We start from the raw sequence: 16,501 nt of genomic DNA, 5'->3' as shown, positions 1-16,501 counted from the left end.
GCGCGAGCGAGTCGCCATTTACAGTATTTCGGTTTGGGTTTGCGTTTGTATATCAACTCGTAAATGGAATATGCAAACGAGAGCACGAGAGAGAAAGGTAAAGGGAGGGAGGAGATAAGGTGCATCTTTCACCAACTGGAGATGGAAACACCACTGAAAGGACACAAAAAGGAGGGGGCGGGAAAGGGGAGTCAAGCGCCGAGGGGTGAGGTGAGGCATAGCTCTTTCCGCGGACTCGTTTAGCACAGCTCCTCGGATTCTACTGAGACCAAAACCCTCACCGCGATCTCTCCGTCAAGAGCTCCTGTGGTGGAACCGCAGTGGCTCGCCTTAGCTGCCTCATCCTCCGTGACGCGGATGCAACAAGACCCTGCAAAGCGGGTGCACCCAAAACTTCCTTCGTTGAGGTTTGCAATCAAGGTAAGATGCTGCTTTTGATCTCTTAAAGACACACGGTGCGATGCGCAACAAACAGCAGGAGAACACTCGCGACAAATCGGATAATCGAATCATTTAATCCAATTCGGGCGTGCGTTTATTGCAAGTAATTTTCTTGCTTGGTTATCTCTCATTGCAGTGCACACATTATGATGTAGAGGTGCGCGCGACACATTGAATTCCATCAGAGGCGCGGTTAACTCTTTCATCCATCTGGGTTCATTAATTTAAAATGATCAGACATGCGTGTAGAATTCCAAGCAATTTGTTGCAGATGATTGATGCGCTTTGTATGTCCTGTCACAGAGAATAAATAACACCGCATGGTTGAAATGTGAGTGCACTGTTTGCCACTTTGTTCTTGTATCACTTTATGTTCGACTTGATATCTACTGAAAAATATATGGAAATCCAGATGATTCTATTGTGTGCAACCACTTGACAAAATCAAATTGAGTAAATCCAACACACCATTTTAGACATCACACCTAAATCCAAGTTAGATTTGAAGAGTAAAGCACGTTAGTAAATTGATTTCTTCCGGCCCTCGTCCACGAGTGGTCTTGTTTGTTATGAAGGCAAAGGGACGATATGGAATTTGGCTTTTCAGCAAGGCACATCTTCTTACAACTTATTTCACTGTCTTTGCAGAAGAGCATTCTGATAATCAACAAGTTGGGTCAATGTGGTTTTGTGGTAAAAGATTAAGTCTTGGCCAAGGAAATTAATCAGCGCGAAATGTAAATACGTTGACTGGAAACATGCAGTGTTTTTAGCCTTCTGTGTGTGTGCAAAACAATTCCATTGAACAAGCATTTTTATTAGAGAAGAAGGAACCGCTCCTGCAAAGACAACTGAAGAATCACAACCTTTCTAACGTAAAACTGCCCGCCTTAAGGAGCCAGTGATTCCCTCCCTTTTTTATTTTAAAGCACATGCAGTACAATAGGCATGCGCACACATGCACATTACAGTTTCCCAACAGCAGCAACGGGGTCACCATGGAAACCAGCATTCATGGCACCATGACTTGATCACCTCCCGCTCATCAATTTAGAAAACGTGCGCGGGGTGTGTGAGCGGCCGCTTCTGACAACAGCACATTGACGGATGCGTCCATGTAGGACATCAGTGTGCATGCTGGATTATTAACAAAACCTTCTGCCCGGTGAGACATACTGGCTGGACCATGGCCATTTTGTCACAGGGGTGGAGTCTGAAGGGAGCTGGCGTTCAGTGTAATTGCCGGGAGAATCTGTATTGAAAAGTGTCCATGCAACTAATGCGTTTTGTCCTTTTCCCAGAGGCACTTCTCTAAACGACTGTACTGTGGCATTTTCTGCCTTACATGAATGAGCACAGACATCCAAGGCACATGCTGAAAGGCGGGATGAGTCATTTTGATGTGCAAATGTCCTATCGCTGAGTGTGCGTGTGGGTGCGCGTGTCACAGTCTGTGTGTCACAGTGACTGATCAGAATCGTATCAATGGGAGTTGAGGATCATTTTGTAAATATAACACAGGTCTTTGTTGAGGAGAAAGACAATACTGTGAAAAAAATGCGTTGCTTCTCAATCAATTTCATATACAATTTGCATTTGTTCACTTTATAATGTTAATCTTTGATCATGTCATATAAAGGTGAAGATTTCAAGTGGATGTGGATACCAGCAAATATAGTATAAAGACTTTTAGTAGCTCAAGAATTCTAAATATATAAGAAAAAAAATGCAGCATTAGAGTGCGCGTGCCCGCGCGTGCGTGCGTGCATCCGTGCGTGTGTGTGTGTGTGTGAGCGCATATACATTATACATGCACAAATGCTGGTCACATCAACCATAATAAACAAAGCTTATAAACTCAATAAGTATGAACATGTCAACCCTACGGAGCATCCACATATTAATACCAGCCATCTGGGTAAACAATGCTTTAATTAGGGTAGACATTGCTCAGGGTAACTTTTATGTGTGTGCATGTGTGTGTGTGTGTGTGTGTGTTTGCACGCGCGCGTGTGGCTGCGTGTGAGTGAAGGCTATATATAGTTGAATGTACATGGGGCGGGGGGGCGATGAGTGAAACACACACAAGTCATCTAATAGCAAATAATACCAAGGAAGAAATAGGAGTAAAAAAAAAAGGAATATACAAAATTGAAATGTCATTTTGCAAATGAAGCTCAATAAATTTGTGGGTAATATTTTAAGTGATACATTGCATGCATTATTAATGAGTCTACTTCAAACACGCATTAATGACAATCATTTGAGGAAGAACGTGTTTATTCTTCCGTTTCTTCTGCCTTTACTCGGGCTGTTTCCCTCAAGCTTTCCTTTAAATAATAATCAAACTTGAGGAAAATAACGTGTTTCAGCCTGAAAAACTGAAATGTAACACTGGCAGGCGTGTGACAAAGAGTGGGTGACAAAGTGGGAGAGACAAAAAAAAAGTGCAGACATTCAAATCGGAAGAAATTTTCTGTGTAAATGATCACATGTGGATTTATTATGTATGTCAGAGAGGCTTCTTATCAATGTCCACGGTGAGGTAAAAGGATACCACAAGAAGCATGAAGGTGCAACATATGTTCCCCACCTTGGGGCAAACAGCACTTTTATTTTGCAACAATTTGGGAAAAAGAAATTAAAGCTCGATTGAAAAAAAAAAGATACAGCATGTGAAGTTAGTCTCAAGATTTCACCATCCACATCGATGCCCCATCTTTCTATTCATGGAATTCCTACTGTCATTGTGTGGCTTGCGCTGCTTGTGTAATCCTCCTGGGAACACATGGAAGATGGCAAAGTAGCATCCAACTACCCGTACTTGTTTCATTCTCCAACATCCTCATGTTTGTCTGTCCTGCTTCTCATTTTCTCATGCCTGTACTAATGACATCTCTCAGTTGGTTTTCTCATTCATTTTATTTCTCGGTTGTTTGGATATTGCATTCATATCACCCCATTTCTAACTGTATTCATTTGCGTGGGCCTAAATTCTTTGAATTTATGTTCACCGGAATCCTCGTGTGGATCTTCCAATCCATGCTGTGCCTTCTTCGTTTTTGTTTTTTGATTTTGCCAATGCAGTCCCCGCCTATAGAATCTGTGTTTTAGTTCTCAGATGTCTGCACGGAGTGGGGTCTTTCCCATGGCTTGACCAAACAAAGAGCCTGGCTCCCTTCACTTCTGTTTGACTGCACAGGAACAGGACAACACAAGCATTCACCACAGAGGCTGATAGCCCTCTTGATGGCCATGGTTAAGGCTTTACTTTAGAGTTTTGCCATGAGACTCTGCTGTCTAACTGACCAGATAATATGTGAAAATCTTATTTCAGAATGCCAATGAATATATTCATCTCTTTCTAGACTTCTATATCTGGGCAAGGTCAGAATGCAGTGTGGAAAATCTTTTAAGTGATACAGGATGAAAGGCAGATTAAACCCTGGACAGGTTGCCAGTCCATCACAGGGCCTTGGTGAACGGGTCATAAAGTGGACGTTGACCCTTGGCAGCCGCACAAACACTTACACTGTCAAAAGCCCAGAGGAAAAGCCAAAGACATATTAGATTACTAATTATTTTAAAAAAATAAAATAAAAAAATAAACGCTCAGTGGCCAGTACCTCATCCAAAGGAATACAGAATGAACAATAATATCATAGCCTCGATTGCAGGGTTGCACGGAGATATTTCACATTCGGAGACATGCAACTGGAGGTTCAGTATCTTGCTCAAGGACACTTCAGCGTGGTTGCAGTGGCCGCAGATCGAACCACCAACCTACGGGTTGGGAAATAGCCACAATAGTACTGAGCCATGTTGCCCCTCAAGACATATACTGTATGTCTTGTATACTGTATTATTTCTGGCTGGGGAAAAAAAACATGAAATTGGCAAGGAAATTAAATTGTCCTAGAAATATTTATATAAGTCACTATTTTGAAAATGTGTATCACAGATAATTTTGAGTCAACAAAATCTTCATAGAACTTTGAATCCAAAACATGGTAATAAACTGTGCATTCAAACGTTTGATATCCCCGTACCGTACTGAGAACGAGTGAGTAGCCTCAGACATGGCTAATAATGCAGTGATGAAAGTCCTCCGGATTTTTCCAGAATTCCGGATTTTCAAATTTTCATGAAAATTCCTCCGGAAAATTGCCTCAAATAAATCCGGATATTAAGTGCACTCTAAACGCATGTTGTCAACAACAAGAGGAACCGTAACACCCCTCCCCTCACATTCTCATGGCCTCGCCATATCTTGGAGATTTCAAAATTTCGGCTAGAACGGAAGCGACAAAGGGTGCACGTGTGCACACAAACGACAGATTAATCATTGGATGTCAAGTATTTGAATAGCGTTTTGTGTACCGGTAAACTAATTTATGCGTGATCGGCCAGGTACGGCAAAAGCGCAATAATCAAACAGGTACACAGGCAAGCTGACATACGTGCAATAGACGCGAGTGTTAGGCGCGTTCAAGTGGTCATGGGTTGAGAAAAAGGACTTGAACGGAGATTTACATACATTAGAAAGGTCGACAAACCTGGCAAGTCAGTTAAAATCATATATCATACATCCTACATGTATATATATATATATTATATATATGTGTGTAGTTTCAAGAATTGAAAGGAAAGTCCACTATTTGAAAATAGCTAGGAGATTTTTACCTGAGTGTTTCCTGAAGCACAAGTCTTACCCCTTTCATGTTGCATTTCAAGCCGGATTATACCAATTCAAACACAAAATTCACTTTTACGGGAAATGTGGCAAACTTCCAAACGGTCAACATCAGTGAGTAACTCAGAATTTTTTATTGAACATGTGTTTACCTCAATACACTAGACGCAACCTTTAATAGTTGTCCACCAGCTACATCCCTTTGGCACCTGCTCCATCAGAATTCAGGTCAGCAGTTTGAGTCACGGAATTGCTCGGAGAATGAATGGTAAAAGGGGTTGAGGGTAAATGGAGGCGGCGGTGGTCTCATTTTGTTTTGTTTTTTTTCTTCTGACACCAAAGACCAAGTTGCTGAGAACAATCTACCCTTTGTGTTAAAACCAAGAATAATAATTGAAGATCAGTCATTTATTTTTTTTCCAAAACAAAGATAAGACTTCATGAACAGTAGACGTTGTCCACATGTTTATCTTGAGTGCAGAGTGAAATGACACTTGAATGAATGAAAAAAAACTACCCGGTAATAGAAGACTTCATCTGAAGAATAGTCGAGATATTGCAAAGCACAGTCCATTATATATAGTCACTGTTCATACAGCAGTCACTCAAATCAACATCACAATTCAGAATACTTACGCTATGGACATCCTCGAATCTAAGGAGATGAGTGTTTTTGTTTTTTTCACCAAGAGGTATTATGACATGTTCTTTTGACAAATAAACTGCGCCCTGAGGAGAAAACTGTACTCCTCATGTTTGTTGTAAGTAGCCTTTTGACCATTGTAGATTTGAAATTTGAAGAAGCCATTCCTTAGCAATGTAGGTTCATAATTATGAACCTTCAATGCTAAGGAATGCTTTTGACCATCAAAAAAATAAATAAAAAAAATACAGGTAGTTTTTTTTTTAGCCCCGCTTGCCTCACCCACCCCTCCTTCTTCCCAAATCCTCAATTAAGTGTGCAATGGGCCTGCGAACAGGGTTTGTGTGCTTCTTTGTTCATCGGCAGGCATTAATGTTGCTCTTGAGCATGTTAACGGCCTTGAGCTGTGGGAGCAAAGAGCCGAGCTGCCACTTGTCTGCTCGGATACGGGAGTGCTTCATCACTTGTGGACGTTTGCGGAAGCCAAAGGGGTTCCATGCATGAGAACCGCGGCAATGAACACAATGACCACACTTGGAGGAGAGACCCCTGCGTCCATGTATGCCCCCCCCCACACACACCAACTTCTTCCGGGATAACCACCTTTTTACGCTCTCCCTAGGAGCCTTTACCGTCACCCTTTATACCCCACTAATCTTCCCCTTCTCTCCCCCATCACCCTGCACCCCTTTTACCCTGCGATGCTTAACCAATCACCCTTCGCCTTGTGCCCCCCCCCCCCCCACCCCGTGCTCAGCCTATCACCATCCCCACAATCCAGCTGATGGAGCGCACTGTCTAGTTTGTTTACCTCACCCACTTGGGCAACGGAACACACAACAATCCCCTTCATTGCCTGTTTGTCAGAACCCCCTTTCAGAACCAAAAGGGGTGAAAGGCGAAGAGAGTGGAGGGGACTGAAAAACAAAAATGAAGGAAACAATTAAAATCACCCCTCCTCCCCATGAACCCCGTGCTTCGCGGTTTCCCAGCTCGATATTCTGTGAACTAACTTGGAGGCCTGTAAAGTGGCCCATTATTCTGGTAGGGATGGCGTGTTCCAAGAGTGCTCTGCCTCAATGGCTGATTAACACAGAGGGGTTTTTGTTTGTAGCTTTTGGCTCACTGCGTTCTACACTGCTTAATTAGGACTAGCATCTATCTATCTATCTATCTACCTATCTATCCTCTCTCTCCCTTTCTTACTCAAACTCGGCATTCATCCATACGGCAAATATATAACCTACTGTATACCCTAATCCTTGCTTTTCGTCATTCTGATGATGTTGGACAGTTACAGAGAAAAGATAATTACTTTTCAATAATTTACAAAATAGCTTTTGCACTGTGACAGATGAATCCACTGTGAAATCACCCAAAATCCTGTTAAACACTTAGTAGTAGAAAAATTGTCAGGCAGAATTTTGTGGAATTTGTCTTGTGAGCTTACTCCTCCACTGAAGGGGCTTTGGCGTCGCCTGAGTAAGTTAAGGCCAGCGAGTTCCAGGGGATTAGACCCTAGTGAATGTGACTGATGTGCATGACGCGCATGCATGTGGTGATCTCATCGTATTTCATTCAGAAAGACAACAATAGTGTGCGATGAAGCCTATGAATTTTTTTTAGAAATCAGTTGGTTGAATACATAATTATGTTGCTGCTGTTGTCATAATATAAATAACACCGCAGGCTGCTGCAAAGCTGTTGTGGGGCAGTGGGACCCGCGCATGGACATGTACTATCGCAGTCTCCAAGTGCACACTCCACGGATGATAACACTATCCGCCCATGAAAGTCTGCTTTCCTTATAAAATTATTCTGTGCACTTTGACCTCCTCCATGGACTCCTGCAAAGTAGGTTATGCTTCCATCATGTCAAGGATTTTGCCCATCTCGTGTATTCTGAAGGGAATGGAGAAAACTGATTTGGTTGGTGGCGAAGCCAGTCAATTGTGTTGACACTTACAGTGCTTCAGAACCCAGAGTTTTTAACTGCAACGAGCTCTGTGCCACTTTGAAAATACCCACACTTCAGGCCCTATTTTCATCGAGCGGCACCCATGCGCTCTGTAAAAATGGGTGTAACTTCACTTTTGTGCCAGCGCAAGCCAAGTTGCGTTTTTGGGGCCTTGCTGTGCCTCTGGGCATTCCGGTGCACGGACTTTACTTGCCCCTACTCATCTGAATATGTGATAACAGAAGACAATCTGTCCTTGGTATAAAAACGGGCGCATCCTCAGTTAATTCCGCTCCCCGCAGCGCATCTCGCAATTTGGAGACGAAAAGTAAGAACATTTCAAACAAGCTAACCCAAAGTCTGTGGAGCAGTGCAGGCGGTGCAACACAATTTTGGTGTATTTGATCAAGGCGCAGGCGATAAATTCAGTGCTTAGCAGACGAGTGTGGTGGATGTCACCAGTTTTCGTTGATAAATATGGCACCAACCCTTTCAATTATTGTAGGAATCAATTCATTGAATAAATTATAATCACAATCATCTTTATCATATTTTTAGAGCACCCATTACTATTGGGAGGAGGTCACACACTGACGTGTCATGCATCGACTCCAGAGTCTATTTCTGTTTGTGCAATGTCAAGCATGGCGTACTTGGGCATCCTGCACTCCAACCTGATTTTAATGCAAATAAGGTATGCCACCAAAATTGACAGAGAGAAGGCTTGGTCCATCCCACTATTGTGCACAACATTGGAAACGCACCATTATGTCCAATTCTACCTGTGGAAAGTCCAGCCTGGCACAAAAATAGAGCCCTCGGTAAAACCCACACGCACATACTTACACTATGCCCCAGACTGGCACTGGGCAAAAATGTAGAGCCACGACTGTTAGTGCGGATGGTTTTCATTTCCAAGGAAAAGGATACTGTATCTCTGGATCACATTTTCATGATAAATAGTGGTGGTAGTGGGGAAAAAAAAAGCAAACATGGAATTAATAGTGATCTTTAAAAATTGTTCAATTGAGAAAGTTTGTCCAATCTTGTGTTGTCAAAAATATGTTCTTTTGTGTTTGCAGAGGTTTACCTTTGCCTTCGCTGAAAGCGTATATCAATATTTTGTAAGAGAACCCCACAAAAGAAGGATTAGTGACAAAAGGTTAAACGGATGCATGACTAATTTTGCCATTTTCAGCAGTAAATAATGAATTTGATGACTTCACAGGAAACAAACTATGGCTCATGTGATGTTCACAAGCGGATTGGTTGTTTCTGGACCCATGAGTACATGTGATGTGTGATTTTGTCACAGCAAGTGGCCAAATGTGTTTTTAAAGGTATTAATTGAACATGACAAATATTGAAGTTATTACATTCATTATGGAAAAAATATGGACTTTTTTTAATACTGAAAATTACTCAATAAATAAAATATCCCTTTCAGGAAAAAGAAAAAAAGATTTTGTTTGATTGATGAATTTTAATGTATAACAACAAATGCATATTTTCCAATGGGAGTTCAAGAATCATGATGAAAAATCATAAATAATAAATCCAATTACTGCATGTGCTCAGTAAACAATACCGCCTCGGCTGTGGGCTATTATGCACCTTTGACATGAAGTCTCAGAGGAAACAGAAACAGCAGATTGAGCAGACACAGATTGAATATTATTTCCAAGGTGGTGTTGCATACTACAGTAAATATGCTCGTGTTTTAAGTGAGGGTTTGTCATGTTCAAGCAAGCTGTGTGTGAGGTACTTCGGGGTCACACAGTAATCATCAGTGTGTGTGTGTGTGTGTGTGTTTAATTGTTGAGTTGTGCATGCGTGTGTAGGCATGCTCTTTCTGTCAATACCGTGGGGTGGTGTAAGGAAAGCCTGGCATTGCTACTGCTGCTGGCGGTGCTCCGTCTCAATGGACTCTGGTGTTTAATTAGTGAGAGAACATCCATCGTCCTTAGTCCTCTTATTGACAAATCCCGAATGAAGCTGAGACCATGTGCCCTTGCATCGGAACTCGGACCGAGAATTTTGACAAGGTACGCCTATGCAATGTAATATATTGTTCTATATTCTTCTGCCTGTAATTACATGTTAATGTGCAGGAAATGTGGGAGACGGTCCGTGTAAAGGCATGTGATGTTTCTGCGTGTCTATTTTTGCTAGTGGCAGGTGAGACTATTGATGTATGAAATGTGATTTGCGTGGTGATGCCATTTCACAGACGGTCCTCACCAACACAGCTGTCAGCTCTTTACGTAGCCAACAGATTACCGAATAACAAAGACTCCCTCAATGAACTGTGCATGTGCGGCACTTCTAATGATTGCTTTCATCTGAGCTCGAACGTCACTGATATTCTTAACTCTCCATCCCTTCATTTACCAGAAGCCACACTACACCCTACACCCTGCCCCCTTTATTTGTCCCTTTCCTCCATGCATGGTTGCACATCTATCTTTATGTGGCATTTCTGCCTGCCCCCTTGTACCGTTCCGTCTGTCAAGTCAAGTCAAGAGCATTCGTAGAGCACTTTCAAACAGCCATCGCTGCATACAAAATGCTGTACATGGAGCGATTTAACATACACAATAAACAGTAAGACGAATCGGTAATAAAGCCGGTAGAAAGCACCAAGCAGTAAAATCAAGAACAAATCTAAGTCATGCTGAGTCGAATGCCAAAGAATACAAGTGAGTTTTGAGGAGGGCTTTGAAGATGGGCAGCGAGGAGGCTTGCCGAATGTTCAGTGGGAGGTCATTCCAGAGAGAGGGACCAGTCTGTCTTTTATACACCTCTCCATCATCCTCTGTCCTTCCTCCCTCAGTTATGCGGTGGATAATATCGGTGCTGTAGTAGGGGGTGGGGTGGTCCTGCCTTACTAGTAGATTTAATGAGCTCCTTTGGGGAATCAGCTGAAGCCATCACTATAGCTATGTGATGCTACTCGGTATACCCAGATCTTTTTCACAGAAGTGCCTTTTACTACTGATGGCAGAACTGCTTTGTTATCTCATGATCGGCCGCACAGCTATAAAGAAAGAGATGAGAGATGAGGACGCCAGTGGTAGGTGTGGAAGCCCTCCACAGTGCTGAGAGAAAGTAACCATGAATATGGATGATCTTCTTTTCTCCATTGGCCTTTCATCTGTGCCGCAGTCAGAGATTGATGGCAGTTTGGAAAAAAAGACCGTTTTCGAAGAACATCCGGGAAAAAAAAGAGCCTCAACATCAAGACTCCCAGAGGGATCCGTATTCAACAACAGCCACAATAAAAGAGAGGGAATAACAAATGTAAGGTGCAGTCAAGTGATGTGCAGACAGTAATTGGAAATCACTTAACTGTAGATGCAGCAGTGAAGAGGGCCGTGGTTGATTTACATTTACAACTCTAGTATCTCTGGTCCTTCATGGAAATTATCCAATTCAGTCTATCCCAAGCCCTCTCCAGCATAATAGGCCGTTAGCACGTAATTAGAGCTGAACTGGTCACATGTGAGAGACTTACACAGACTACAACACGAGCTTCAGGATTCCCAGAGGCTCTGTCTCTAATGACTGCCTCATTATGAACACAAAGGGAAACAAAGAAAACTGAGAGGATGCTGACAGGCAGAGAAATACTGATCTGTCATATGTGGCTAAGATGAGAGGCAGCCAGTTCGTGGATTAAACTGTAAAAATGGAATGAAAGTGATGAAAATACCAAAATGTGGTTGCAGTGGTTCAGCAGTGATTAATTGAAAGTTGGTGTAGTTGACGTTCAGTCACACAGCTGGGATTGTGGGTAGAACAGGAATACTCTGCGTCTGCAGTCCGTGTGGATTTGTATAGACATTTGGATTTGTATGTGCTCGACATCTTTCAATTTGTTTGTGTTCCTCAAGAAAGATGGCCAGCTGCTTCAGCACGAGGTGGTCACTGACCATGGTACTGAATACTGGCCTTGCTGACAATCTCAGAAGCAAAGTCACAGGTAGTTTGTCATGACAGTGCAATGGTACGCACCGATCCGACCCGTGTAGCCCCGTGATACGGGTCCCCGTCACAGTAGGATAATTAATTACTCTTGTCCCTAGGTGTGGATGTTATCGTGAATGGTTGTTTGTCTATGTGTACCCTATGTTTGGCCGGCAACCAGTTCAGGGTGTACCCTGCCTACTGCTCAAAGTCGGCTGGGATAGGCTGCAGCATGCCCTTGTGACGATGACGCGGTTCAAATAATGAATGGATGGATCGAATAAGAATTTTCTCAAATGAATATCGCTATGATGATCTCCCTCAGGATTACTTCCATATTTTTACCGGCCCAATTGCTTCTTCTTATTGGTTCCAGCCATGTAATATGTACTAACTGAAAGGGCCCACAGTTGCAGATGGAATTGACTGGACTTCATAACTATAACTACTTTGCCTCATGTGACTAAGTTCGAGTCAAAAGTGTAATTAAAAGACAGAATGACAAAGGCTCCCTTTCTTGAGATTTGTTGGAATTGATCTCCCCCCACTAACATGTGCCGCACAACACCAGAGTGTTTGCTGAGGGCTTCATTTTTCTTTTCACAGCTCCTAGGCAGCCAGAATGCGTGAGCCCATTTCTTCCCACTCCATAACAAAGTAGCTGTGAGGCCCAGTGGGGCCAGATATATCCGGGGCCTGGCCCAACTCCAGTTGTCTTTACCTCACATTATATTGTGATGCTCCAGTCATGAGAACGGGCATTGGGCCCCACAGATACTGGTGGGAAATGCATATTCTCATTTAGATCTTCCTCGCTGTGCTTGCTTTTCAGAAGTACAACTGACAAGAAACTAAGACACCCACACAACTTAACTTTCATGCAAACTCATTAGTTACAGTATTTAGTTATGTAATCAAATATGCGCAGTCTCGATTCTGAAGTAGATTTTGCAATTAAGCAGATATCACAGACACATTTGCTATCCTTTGATATTTTCACAATTATGTATTTGGCATGGAATTATGTTGTACCCCATCCTGAGTGTCGAGCACTGGCTGTGTCTGCTTATGTTTGTGTGCTGTGTGTATTTGTGTGGCTGGGAGTATGCTCCTTTCCCTTCATCCCCTTCTCTCTAAGCTGCAAAGTGTTGCCAGGACAACCCCTTGTGGTCCTGGCTGCATCACAGCAGCACCTCAAAGCCAGCACTCAGGGAACCTCCACGCACTTGGAAGGCAGCATAAAATCGGGATAATCGCCGTCGATTACGGCTCACAATGAGCCGCGGCTTCTGAAAGATTCATTCATCTTGGGGGGAAAAAAAAGATTGTGGAGGAAGAGAAAGAGAAAGGGGCGTCTTGGTCTCCCACGGTGGGCACAGGCATGACATCAGTGGACTGAAAGAACCAGCGTGCCCTCCCCGCTCGCTATATTCTTATATTCCAATTTGAGCTCCGCCCCCCTCCCTCTGTTTTTTTCTCACCCCTGCCAGTTTGGATGCAGAGCTTGGCCGGGCAACTTGGGGGCACATCCACTGTTTGCTTGTGAAACAAAGCCCCTCAAAAGGAAGAGAGGAAACAGAGCGCTTCACATGGTACCAGCCAAGAGCAGGGATGGCCGCCTCCGCCTGCCCCTCTCAGGCGCCTCTTTTGGCTAAGAGGAGATGGTGGGATCGCAGCAACCCCTCTCCTCCAGAGTGTCTCCCTGTAACCCCTTCCTCTCGGCACCCCCAACTCTCATATAAAAATGCCACATTTTCGCCGAGAGAGCCTTTTGAATAGGTATGACATGTCAAGAGATGAAGGATGGCCGACTTCTCATGACACAATCTTTGCCGACAAGGATGACATTCCACCGTCTTCTGTTGTGCAGCCGGCCATTTGTTGTAAAAGGAAATAGCTTTCCAACACATTTCCCTAATTAGAATAATGTGATACTGCTGAATGCTATGCGAGCCCCATGCTGCTGAGAGATGGGAGAAAAATCAGTTTGACTCCATCCTCACATCAATCACGGCTGTCATTTGTGCTCTGGGGCTCAATTGCAGCTTTTTTTTTTTTTGGTGGGTTTTACAGACATAAAATTGATGGTTTACCTTCAAGTGTAATATCCGTCGCTCTCACCTGCAAAGTGATATCTGCATTTTGGTTTCATGACCACACAATGTTGCATAATCACTAAGAACTGTAAGCATGAACTCCCATCTGCTGCCCATCAGGACGGCAAACATTGCTGATGTCTACTTATAAAGCTCTGCATATTGAGCCATTAGTGGGCATCATTATTGCCATATTCCAGAGGTGGATCAGTCTGGGAGTGGGGATTACAGTGTCCAGGGAATGGAGGGTCCCAGGGATTGTGCTCATAAGCACTGATATAAATTGTCCTCCTTCGCATCTGATTTGTTAAATAATGCATTTATGTTATATATGTGTGCGTGTATGTGTGTGCGTGTGTGTGTGTGTGTGTGTGAGGGGGTGGGGGGGATGGCATTGGGTCTTGGTAGTGGAGTCAGGAGGTGGGGGCTTAGCTTCGCGTGGGTGGGTGTCTGCAAATGTCAGGACGGGCCAATTCAGGTGGTCTCTTGCAGTGACTTGTTCTGTGGTCTGATCCGAGTGGAAAGGACTCGTGTTCTGTGGATGCTCAGGAGGAGCCGGTGGACAGCTGAGAGCTACCAGCACATCTCTGCTGGCCGCAGCCAACAGCCATACTTGGGACCCTATCTTCTGCTGCTCTACTTCTTTTCGTTGCATGGAGCAGGTGTGATTTTTACAGAGACTGATTGAATACCAAAGCTGGTGAAGTGACCTCGGTCAATGCATATAGCCGTTACTTCATTTCAGGTAGAGTTGCGGTAAGTCCATTTGGCACTCACACATCCAGAAAGGTCAGCAGTGGGTGGTGCCATTTTGAGCTTTAATGTCGTGGAGCCCTCAAACACGTGCAGCCGATTTATTCAGACCGTGAATTAATTCACTTTTGGCTTCATTGCCATGTACATTTAATCTCAGCCAAGATTAATTGATTTATCTATCTGAGACCTCCCCTGTGTGTGTGTGCGTCTGTGCATACAGACACACGCACACCTGTGCATAATATGATAACTGATTTATGAGGTTCTGTGAATGCCTAATAAAAGCCACGGCAGTTTTATTTATCACATCAGGTTACGTAATTATCTCAGGACTGTACTGCTATAGCCTATGTAAATTTAAAATGGTGTCCCCATAATCAAATAGACACACCTACCACAATTTACAATTTATTTCGGTTTTCCAGACTTTTTCAGTTCCCTTTGCCAGCCTCTTGCAGAAATATATTGCCTAATATATAATGTACGGTATATGCATTGTCCAATAAGATTTGTAACAGTCCAAAATCTTTTATATGATGATGATGATGATAATTATATTACTATTTTGAAGTGATTATGTACCCGCAAGCCATTTCATTTCAATACTAAATTCAGATTTAATTAGAAGGGGTAAAACAGGGGTCAAAACTCATGGCCTAGGGCCCAGATCCGGCCTGCCACATCATTTTATTTGTCTCGCGACAGCAAATCAAGTGTGTAAGGGTCCATGAATGTTACCAAACTCTGCATCAAAATTTCAAATTGTTACGTTTCATGAATAACCACGTTGAGGTATTGCAAGCATTTTCATTTTACCAAGCCCCTTTTAACAGTAACTTGAACAATAGTTGAACAAGCTATAATTCCTGACTTCTGATTTCAAAACTAGTTATCGGTCAATCTGTGGTGTATAAGTAATAATATGAGGGAAACTGTAACTACCATGTGGTTCGCAACAAAGATCAATTTGACAACCCTGCCTTAGAACATGCCAGAATCCTTCAGAATGGTGCAAAGGATTGAAATGTACGAAACTGTCAGATCCATCGTATGAATTATATTCATCTTGTAAGACTAATGTGATATTTTCCATTTGAACCCCACACATTTAAGGGATAAGAAATTCATTAAATACATCTTTAAAACACAACCAACTCAAATTGTTGCATACTGATGAAAAATGTCTTCATTGTGCATAATTTTGTGCAAGTTCATGTTCCTGCCATCATGTATCTTCGTGAGAAGGGTTCTAATGAGTCTCATGATGGAATAATATCCGACCTCTATGACATTTAACATGTGCTTCCTCTCTCCTCACTGCTAAAAATAATGTGACCGGGAGGGAACTGCGAAAGAGTTTAATTAACTCCTCATCACTCCTATGGACCAGGATTCTGCAGTACTGTTCATTTTTCAACATCTTTTTTTGAATTTTGTTTTTGTGCTTTGACTAATTCAGCTTTCTTCGCCTGATGTATGAGACACAAGCCGAGGTGGAGTATAATGGCAATGCTTCGCCGTCTGTTTGCATGTTCATTCTGTATTTCACACTTCACTTTGAAGTTAATAAGAGGAGATCGGAACACTCCATCTGTGTGCCTGCAAGCTGCCCAGGTGGTCTTCCTATAGTCACAGTAATGCGCAAAGCTTAAGATGTTGTTGTGAGCTTGCTTGTGTGTGTGTGTGTGTGTGTGTGTGTGTGTGTGTTTATGAAATAATTAGCAACTACAGTACGGTAGCCTCCACTATTCATGGAGAAGGACTATGCCCAACCGCGAATAAAGAATTTCATGATTATCAGAATAAGTACTATCACGAATTGTGATCCCATAAACACTTGAAACATATTTATAATCAAATGCCTGCAAACACATCCAAACACCTTTTAACCCTGAAAAATACAGTACAGCAAACAGCTTTCCCTGAAGCACAGCCTTGTATCATTGTAA

At 42.9% G+C, this 16,501-nt stretch overlaps 1 protein-coding gene across 4 annotated transcripts in view; it reads left to right on the top strand.

The window, feature by feature from the left end:
• Positions 1-200: 200 nt before the first annotated feature.
• Positions 201-16,501, top strand: part of LOC127597199 (excitatory amino acid transporter 2-like) — a 36,115-nt gene continuing 19,814 nt past the window's right edge. For 2 of the 4 annotated variants that reach the window (XR_007961608.1, XM_052060085.1), the window contains exon 1: positions 14,281-14,552. Coding sequence is in view for 2 of the 4 variants with exons in the window: in XM_052060085.1 (XP_051916045.1) it covers positions 14,515-14,552 (38 nt within the window). In the remaining 2 variants the exon portion in view is untranslated. Of the gene's footprint in view, positions 421-14,280; positions 14,553-16,501 lie in introns of those variants that run through there. The other 2 variants (XM_052060086.1, XM_052060087.1) reach the window with 2 other exon arrangements.

This window comes from Hippocampus zosterae, chromosome 3, assembly GCF_025434085.1.
Source record: "Hippocampus zosterae strain Florida chromosome 3, ASM2543408v3, whole genome shotgun sequence".
Taxonomy (NCBI): Eukaryota; Metazoa; Chordata; class Actinopteri; order Syngnathiformes; family Syngnathidae; genus Hippocampus; species Hippocampus zosterae.
Note: the sequence above shows the minus strand (reverse complement) of the source record. Positions and strands in the feature narration are given on the sequence as shown.